Source organism: Berghia stephanieae, chromosome 7 (assembly GCF_034508935.2).
Source record: "Berghia stephanieae isolate SIO BIC M18660-M18661 chromosome 7, UCSD_Bste_1.3, whole genome shotgun sequence".
NCBI classification, from domain to species: Eukaryota; Metazoa; Mollusca; class Gastropoda; order Nudibranchia; family Aeolidiidae; genus Berghia; species Berghia stephanieae.
The window spans coordinates 57,671,140-57,681,139 of record NC_088366.1 but is presented as its reverse complement, the minus strand read 5'-3'; the positions used below and the strand labels follow the sequence as shown (position 1 = coordinate 57,681,139).

Sequence of the window (10,000 nt, the reverse complement as noted above, 5' to 3'; positions counted from 1 at the left end):
TCAATCTGTCCAATGTTTTTCAACTGTGTTAGCTTCTGTCCATGAACCCGTTTCAATCTCTCCAATGTTTTTCAACTCTGTTAGCTTCAGTCCTTGTACCCATTTCAATCTCTCCAATGTTTTTCAACTGTGTTAGCTTCAGTCCTTGTACCCATTTCAATCTCTCCAATGTTTTTCAACTGTGTTAGCTTCTGTCCATGAACCCGTTTCAATCTCTCCAATGTTTTTCAACTGTGTTAGCTTCAGTCCTTGTACCCGTTTCAATCTCTCCAATGTTTTTCAACTGTGTTAGCTTCAGTCCTTGTACCCATTTCAATCTCTCCAATGTTTTTCAACTGCGTAAGCTTCAGTCCTTGTACCCATTTCAATCTCTCCAATGTTATAGTGACTGAATTTTTCCCATGTCTCCAGCTCTCTGAACAAAAAAAAAAATAAGAAAAAAAAGTAGAGAACTGAAGAATTTTTCAGCTCACGTATGTATGAGATTATTGTCAAATTGATATATGCTTTTAAGAGGACAATTCTTCTTGTAACGAATCCATTCAGAAATGTCTTGTGCTTTTACTTGAATTTTAAATTTTTTACAGATTTCACTGCGGGGTTAAATTTGCATCATTGGGGGCTGGGGCGGGGGATCTCAAAATTCTATTATATTTTATTTAAATTTTTATTTCTTCTTCATGTCTTTTGTTTCCTGCTGCCATCTTATTCATAGATTCATCCTAATTCATATGAACAGTGAAATGGTCATTCTGAAACCCCACATTGTCCAAGCCAGCCTCTTCTCCGGCCATTTCTCTCCGACTGCAATACGGCCTCTTCTTGTCTTTTCCGACCTCCTCTCCACCTTTCCTTTTGCTTTCCTCAGACTTCTCCCCAGGATCCCCCACTAGAAATTTGACCTCCTTGCCGTAGAACTCGACTTTGGCCTCATCAAATTCCCTTTCTTTTTCACTGATAATTTTCCTCTTCCCCAGAGTTTCCTTAATGAGAGCGTCTTTATCGTTACTGCCATCACTATTATTATTCAAAGCCTTCATCTTCCGATCCTTGTAAATCACCCAAACTAAAATTAGTAGGCAGGGAACTAAAAAGATCAAACCTGCGACTACTCCAATGACAATTTTCATAGAAGTTTTTGACCATCTGACACACAGTTCATCGTCTGTAGTAGAAGAACTTTCTGGAACTTGGACGGGTCCGTTTTGAGAGCCGCCAATTGTCCTGACACAGATGCTGTAATATTTGTCTTTGTGCAGTGAATGGAGGAAGAACGTCCTCACTTCTTTCCCCAGTCTGGAGGAATCGTAGTTTTCCCTCCCGTCCATTTTATAGCTGACCACGAAACCTTGTATCTGGTCAGTGATGTTGGCAGATGTGTTGATTTTCCAGCTTACACGAACCGAGTGACCTTCTTCTGACAACTGCACGGACAGAAGAATGGAGCTCTGTGGTAATAGGGATCTTGTTTTGTTGTTGTTGTTGTTGTTGTTGTTACAGCTGTTGACATTGCTATTGTTTTTGTCGTTGGTCCTGGCAGTGATGTTGTTTTCGTCATTGTTAATGTTATTGTTTTTGACGTTGTTACTGTTGTTGTTGTTGTTGTTATCTTTGGTTCTCATCCCTTTGTCGTTGTTTATTTTGGTTGTGGCTTCAACCTGGACAGAAGAATTATTATCGTTATTTTCTACAGCTGCAGAGATATTTTGGGAGCTGTTTGTCAACTGATGTTCTTCTGGTTCTCGTTTCTCTTTTCTCCCTCTTCCTCCCAGTCTTCTTCCTCCTTTTCTTTTTCCCACTCCATTTTTTCTTTTTCCACCCACAGTGTCTTTCCTGCTTTTCTCTCTCATTCTTTGATCTTTTTCCCCCCTTCCTTCTCTTCCTCCTCCTCCTCCTCCTGTTTCATCTCCTCTTTCACTTTCTTCTCTTTCACTTGACAAAGTCACACCATTTAAAGAGATGATCTGGGATGGGGTGGTATACGGCTTATTCTGCACAGGATTGGGATTGTCCGTGGTCAATACTGCTGACTCAGATTTGGGTTGTTCTTCGACACGTTCCCAAACTTTGATCAGATTTTCCGAAGGATCGGTGGTCGGTTTGTCATCAGGTTTCACCTTTGAGTTTGAGGACCTTTTAAGGTCTTCTGTGGAGCTATTTTTAACAGATTCCTGGCCGGCTTTTAAATGAGTCGAGTTGGATTCAGTATTTACATTTCTGGCGGTAGATTGCAGCCATGCCACTTGTTCTTTGTCAGTGGTATAACCTGTTGTTGTTGTGGTATATGGGTAATTATCTAGATTACGAAATACAAAGCGACCCCAAGAATCAACTGCAGTAGGGCAATGCCATATTGTGAACAAGTGAATGAAGACAAAATATGATATCCATGTGGTTTGAACGGGAGTAGCCATCATTGGGGGGGGGGGGGGTTGTTGTTGTTATTTTACTTTTAGATATTATCTTTTATGTTTTGACGTGTTGTGTTGTTGTTGTTGTTCCTTGTGTTCAGAACAGCTTGTTTAGAATGTCTGAAAAAAAATTATTGAAACAAGCAATTAAATTCTCTCTATTCATCATCAGGGAAAATTTTCCTTTGTGGCCTGTGAAAAAATTTATAGAGTGCATTGTTCACTATACATCAAAAGGCTTTACGAGAGGTCCTTCCTCAACAATATTGAAACAAGCAATTAAATTCTCTCTATTCATCATCAGGGAAAATTTTCCTATGTGGCCTGTGAAAAAATTTATAGAGTGCATTGTTCACTATACATCAAAAGGCTTTACTAGAGGTCCTTCCTCAACAATATTGAAACAAGCAATTAAATTCTCTCTATTCATCATCAGGGAAAATTTTCCTATGTGGCCTGTAAAAAAATTTATAGAGTGCATTGTTCACTATACATCAAAAGGCTTTACGAAAGGTCCTTCCTCAACAGCAACACTTGACATTTATTGTTATAAGATGAGACCTGACTCTATTAGGTGATATTACTGGGGGTTTTTTTACAACTGAAACCAAGATGTTATGACTAGGTACTCATTTTACACCAGGGTATGTTGAGAGAATGTGAGTAAAGAGCCTTTTCCAAGGATTAAACTTAAACTCATTCTTTGCAACTTATTTTGAATTATTGAGAATTTCTCATGTAGGGAGACTACCATTAAACATCAATAGTACCTACCCTGAACCAGGATCTCTCAACATATCATAAATTTCTGGATTCAGATTGAGGCCGAAACGATCCCTGAAGAACTAAGAAATACTGTAGTTCTAGTGGCCTCCGTACTTCTAAAGTTACAACAATATCTTGACAGCCTCAAAACTCTGACCCAGGACCGTGACCGATGGAAACAACATGGATGGAGAGAGAGAGAGAGCGGCTATACTCATCGACTATGACCGAATCACACAATTCTCGGACTGCAGACTGTAGATCTAGTGGCCTCCGTACTTCTAAAGTCACAACAAGATCTTGACAGCCTCAAAAACTCTGGCCCAGGACCGTGACTTATGGAAACAATTAACAACATGGATGGAGAGAGAGAGAGAGCGGCGATACTCATCGACTATGACCGAATCACACAATTCTCGGACTGCAGACTGTAGATCTAGTGGCCTTCGTACTTCTAAAGTCACAACAAGATCTTGACATCCTCAAAACTCTGGCCCATGACCCGTGACTAATGGAAACAATTAACAACATTGATGGAGAGAGAGAGAGAGAGAGAGAGAGAGAGAGAGAGAGAGAGAGAGAGAGAGAGAGAGAGAGAGAGAGCGGTTGTACTCATCGACTATGACCGAATCGCACAATTCTCGGACTGCAGACTGAAGATCTAGTGGCCTCCGTACTTCTAAAGTCACAACAAGATCTTGACAGCCTCAAAACTCTGGCCCAGGACCGTGACTAATGGAATGCGTCGCCTTACAGACGTCATACAGACCTGACCACTTCTCCGAAAAATTCATAGAACTACGTATTTTGGCTCGTTCTGCAGAGCAATATAGATCGAAGATGACGTCACCCAGGTCTTTGTTATTGTTTTTTGCCATCCGCGTTTATGAGTAATGCTCACTGAACTGTTTTAAACCTGATTATAAACGTTCATGGATACACACAGTTTTGTGTGTTGTTCCGCTTTACTTCCGGATGGCAATGTTATGAGCTTCTTAGCCAAAGCGTATACTATCTATAAGTTTCTCAAATTCAACAAAGTCATGTAAAAAATAAATAAATAAAAAAAATAAAAGAAGGAAAATATGGTACAAAATCACATGTAATGACTTAGAAAAATTATTCAATCTTTTGGAGGGTAAATTGGTCACTTGCAATTCAGATGAATTAATCCCGGAAGTAGAAAGAAATCTTGCATTGCCCTCCGTACTAAAGCCACAACAAGATCTTGACAGCCTCAAAAACTCTGGCCCAGAACCGTGACCAATGGAAACAATTGGATTCAATAGTCTGATGTCACGCCGCCCGGCAACGGCGACATTTTGGTTCTAAACAAAGAAAATCATTACTTTTTATTCTTCAAGCTGGCAAGAACTTTTCATATGCCTTGTGATCAGAATGTGTAAAACTCAAAGCATGATCAAATTTATGTTTTTTTTCTCCTCTGTATAGATAGTATGCGCTTGGCTAAGAAGCTCATAACATTGCCATCCGGAAGTATAACGGACGAACACACAAAACTATGTGTAATCATGAACTTTTATAGTCTGGGTTAATACAGTTCAGTGAGAATAACTCACAAACGCGGATGGCAAAATATAACAACAAAGGCTTGAGTGACGTCATCTTCGAACTATCTATACGCTTTTCTGCCCGCGGGAGAAATATTTCATATGGGTGTCCGCCATTGTGCTGATAGTTTAGAGCCAGTGTTGCTAAGTTACCATGCGTCATTAGGAAGGAAGTGACGTTGCGACTATTGAATCCTATTAACAACATGGATGGAGAGAGAGAGAGAGCGGCGATACTCATCGACTATGACCGAATCACACAATTCTCGGACTGCAGACTGTAGATCTAGTGGCCTTCGTACTTCTAAAGTCACAACAAGATCTTGACATCCTCAAAACTCTGGCCCAGGACCGTGACCAATGGAAACAATTAACAACATTGATGGAGAGAGAGAGAGAGAGAGAGAGAGAGAGAGAGAGAGAGAGAGAGAGAGAGAGAGAGAGAGCGGTTGTACTCATCGACTATGACCGAATCGCACAATTCTCGGACTGCAGACTGAAGATCTAGTGGCCTCCGTACTTCTAAAGTCACAACAAGATCTTGACAGCCTCAAAACTCTGGCCCAGGACCGTGACTAATGGAATGCGTCGCCTTACAGACGTCATACAGACCTGACCACTTCTCCGAAAAATTCATAGAACTACGTATTTTGGCTCGTTCTGCAGAGCAATATAGATCGAAGATGACGTCACCCAGGTCTTTGTTATTGTTTTTTGCCATCCGCGTTTATGAGTAATGCTCACTGAACTGTTTTAACCTGATTATAAACGTTCATGGATACACACAGTTTTGTGTGTTGTTCCGCTTTACTTCCGGATGGCAATGTTATGAGCTTCTTAGCCAAAGCGTATACTATCTATAAGTTTCTCAAATTCAACAAAGTCATGTAAAAAATAAATAAATAAAAAAAAAAAAGAAGGAAAATATGGTACAAAATCACATGTAATGACTTAGAAAAATTATTCAATCTTTTGGAGGGTAAATTGGTCACTTGCAATTCAGATGAATTAATCCCGGAAGTAGAAAGAAATCTTGCATTGCCCTCCGTACTAAAGCCACAACAAGATCTTGACAGCCTCAAAAACTCTGGCCCAGAACCGTGACCAATGGAAACAATTGGATTCAATAGTCTGATGTCACGCCGCCCGGCAACGGCGACATTTTGGTTCTAAACAAAGAAAATCATTACTTTTTATTCTTCAAGCTGGCAAGAACTTTTCATATGCCTTGTGATCAGAATGTGTAAAACTCAAAGCATGATCAAATTTATGTTTTTTTTCTCCTCTGTATAGATAGTATGCGCTTGGCTAAGAAGCTCATAACATTGCCATCGAAGTATAACGACGAACACACAAAACTATTGTAATCATGAACTTTTATAGTCTGGGTTAATACAGTTCAGTGAGAATAACTCACAAACGCGATGGCAAAATATAACAACAAAGGCTTGAGTGACGTCATCTTCGAACTATCTAATACGCTTTTCTGCCCGCGGAGAAATATTTCATATGGGTGTCGCCATTGTGCTGATAGTATTAGAGCCAGTGTTGCTAAGTTACCATGCGTCATTAGGAAGGAAGTGACGTTGCGACTATGAATCCTATTAACAACATGGATGGAAAGAAGAGAGAGAAGAGAGCAGGAGAGAGGAGAGAGAGAGAGAGAGGAGAAGAGAGAGAGGAGAGGAGAGAGAAGAGAGAGAGAGCGGCCTATATCCATCGACTATGACCGAATCACACAAAATTCTCGGACTGCAAGGCTTACTTACTACTTATTATTTTCTCCGTGAAAATTACGAATTAAAAAAAAATAAATTCGAATAGTTAGACAGGTCTGGTCGTGTCTCGTTCGACACATCACGTGTTGCTGTTGGTCAGGGGGGACACCTTTGTAAAGCACTCCTTTGAGCGCGTTTAGTGGATATTGCGCTATATAAAAGCTCAAGCTCAAGTTATTATTATTATTATTATTATTATTATTATTATTATTATTATTATTATTAATATTATTATTATTCATATTATTATCATTATTATTATTATTATTATTATTATTATTATTATTATTATTATTATTATTATTATTATTATTATTATTATTATTATTATTATTATCATTATCATTATTATTATTATTATTATTATTATTATTATTATTATTATTATTATTATTATTATTATTATTATTATTATTATTATTATTATTATTATTATTATATAATAATTATATTATTATTATTATTATATTATTATTATTATTATTATTATTATTATTATTATTATATTATTATTATTATTATTATTATTATTATTATTATAGAACTATAATAATATTTACCTTTTTATCCTTTGAGATATTTATTGTTCAACAACTTTACAACTCCGAGGTGGATTGTTCCTTAACTTGGAAATTACTCTCTGTCGTTAAGAATAGTCACGGAGGAGCTACGGTGCACATAATTTTATATCAAAGTTATTTCCTGTACTGTTTTTATTTCCTCTACTGTTTTGAAACAAAACAATCCTTTGACATAAAATGCAGTGGAACTTAAAGACCATAATTATATTATTGTCTGTGAAGGGATAATAAGAGTGTTGGCCTTTTGTGTGATGAAGAGACAGAGGAGGAGGGAGGGAAGAAGAGTGAGGGTAAGAGAGAACGGCGGGGGGGGGGGGGGGGGGGGGGGGAAGCAAAGCGAGAGAGAGAGAGAGGGGGGGGGAGAGAGGGAAACGGCGAGAGAGAGAGAGAGAGAGAGAGAGAGAGAGAGAGAGAGAGAGAGATAGAGACAGCTACAGGGAGAGTTAGAGTGATAGACATAGAGACAAATACAAAGAGAGCGAGTCATAGAGACATTACAGAGAGAGAGAGAGAGAGAGAGAGAGAGCTACAGGGAGAGTTAGAGTGAGAGACATAGAGACAAATACAAAGAGAAAGAGAGAGCGAGACATAGAGACATACAAATACAGAGAGAGAGACAGAGAGAGAGACAGAGAGAGAGAGAGAGAGAGAGAGAGAGAGAGAGAGAGAGAGAGACCGGTGTGTTGTCACTGTTTTTTATTATAATGTTTTACGAAGACGGCGTTGTTGTTGTTGTTGTTGTTGTTGTTGTTGTTGTTGTTGTTGTTGTTGAATAATGATGATGATGACAATAATCTTTATTATGACATAATTTTGCGAAATTATATCATCATCATCATCATCATCATCATCATCATCATCATCATCATCAACAACAACAACAACAACAACAACAACAACAACAACAACAACAACAACAACAACAATAACAACAACGACAACGACCAGAACAATAACAAAACGATATATTATTCTATTATATCATATCATACTTTAACTTCGATACGATGTTAACATGAATAATTACATTACCTTTACTGTTTGTGTCGATAAGTGTAAGTGGCCAAGGTATTCGTTTGACGTTGAGTATCGCCTCTCCTTTTTATCCTTTCGAATCCAAATACTTAGTACTTAGTAGATATCTATGTCATAAATACAACTGAGATTATTATTATTATTTTTTTTTTTTGCAATAGAATTCAATAGTCGTAACGTCACTTCCTTCCTAATGACTTAGTAACACTGGCTCTAAACTATCGGAACAATGGCGGACGCCCGTATGAAATATTTCCCCGGCGAGCATAAAAGCGTATCCAGAGGAAAAAAAAAAACCCCATAAATTTGATCATGTTTTGACTTTTACACATTCTGATCACAAGGCATATGAAAAGTTCTAGCCGGCATGAAGAATAAAAAGTAATGATTTTCTTCGTTTAGATCCAAGATGGCCGCCGTTGCCGGGCGGCGTGACATCAGACTACTGAATCCAATTAGAATGCAATGGAAGTGGAAGGAGCACCGATTTTAACGATAGGGACGGACGTAAAGTCGTGACGTTAACCCTCTCCTTACCACCCATAGGAAATTCGTCACATTCGTTACGATTCAACCAACAGTTTTTCTCATTCTACTTTCTCTATTATTACATCACAAAAATGTAAAGAAATGCTTTGATTACTACAGCTATAAATACTAAACACTGTTGTAGATAGACATCATTTTGCTGAATAACATTCTGTATAGAAATTCGCTTTTATGCTCGCCGGAGAAATATTTCATACGGCGTCCGCCATTGTTCCGATAGTTTAGAGCCAGTGTTACTAAGTTACCATACGTCATTACGAGGGAAGTGACGTTACGACTGTTGAAGAGTATTAGAAAATTAATAAGATGCCATTACTCTAAAACCAGAAAATAAATGACTACACAAGGCACGTATCCAATGGTTTTACACTTCTATTTTAAATTTCTTTTTCTGATTTTTTTGTTTTTTGGTCGGGTTTTTATTATTTATTTATTTATTTTTTTTTTTTAAAAGTAAAGGACCAAAACTCTCTAGGAAGAGCACATGTAGCATGGCGAAGACAGAGAGCTAGGGTAGAGTGGGTTAACTTCGAGGAATGTCATCAGTAACATTGTAACATGTTACAAACTTTAACACTTACGTTGTTGACTCGCCACGTTGAATATTTCAATTATATTTGAATACGATTACTTAGAGTTAAAAGGCCTTTTTTTAATTAAAAGAAGACGCGCTCGCACACACACTTACAAACATATGACTTTGAGATTGAGAAGCAATATATATATTAAAAAAAAAAAATAATATATATATATATATATATATATATATAATGTATGTGTGTGTGTGTGTGTGTGTGTGTGTGTGTGTGAGAGAGAGAGAGAGAGAGAGAGAGAGAGAGAGAGAGAGAGAGAGAGGAGGAGGAGGGGGAGGGTTGGGGTGTGAGAAAGGGATCGTTTCAACTCCGGCTAAACGGGCCACAGGGCTGAAGATTATGAAAAAACAAAACAAATCAAACAAGATGAATAAACGAGTAAAATTATTTTTATTTAGACGGCGATGACAATGTAGCATATATATATATATATATATATATATATATATATATATATATATATATATATATAATCTTTTGAAAACCCATAATAATAATAAGATATTGTATACATTTTAAAAATGTTTTAGAAGGAGAGAGTCTTAAGGAGAGGGGGAGGGGCGGGGGGACGCTGAGGGAGGGAGGTATTTTTTAATATTTTTTATTTCTTTTTTTTAAATAGCGCAATGTCCACTAAATGTGCTCAAAGCGCTTTACAAGGGGTCCCTGATCAACAGCAACATTTAACATGTAGGACGGGACATGACGCCTGTTAGG

General features: G+C 37.7%; 2 protein-coding genes across 2 annotated transcripts in view; one reads left to right on the top strand and one right to left on the bottom strand.

Annotated features, from left to right (window-relative positions):
* The window catches only part of LOC144977552 (uncharacterized), a 7,733-nt gene extending 476 nt beyond the window's left edge, over positions 1-7,257 (bottom strand). The window contains exons 1-2 of the mRNA XM_078922891.1: positions 7,086-7,257; positions 1-2,531 (exon numbers count right to left, since the gene is read on the bottom strand). The exon at positions 1-2,531 is cut by the window's left edge and continues 476 nt beyond it. Coding sequence (XP_078779017.1) covers positions 723-2,417 — 1,695 coding nt within the window. The 5' untranslated portion in view covers positions 2,418-2,531; positions 7,086-7,257 and the 3' untranslated portion in view covers positions 1-722. The remainder of the gene's footprint in view (positions 2,532-7,085) is intronic.
* Positions 1-10,000, top strand: part of LOC144977551 (pre-mRNA-splicing factor ATP-dependent RNA helicase PRP16-like) — a gene marked incomplete at its 3' end in the record, with an annotated part of 60,673 nt that overhangs the window by 32,335 nt on the left and 18,338 nt on the right.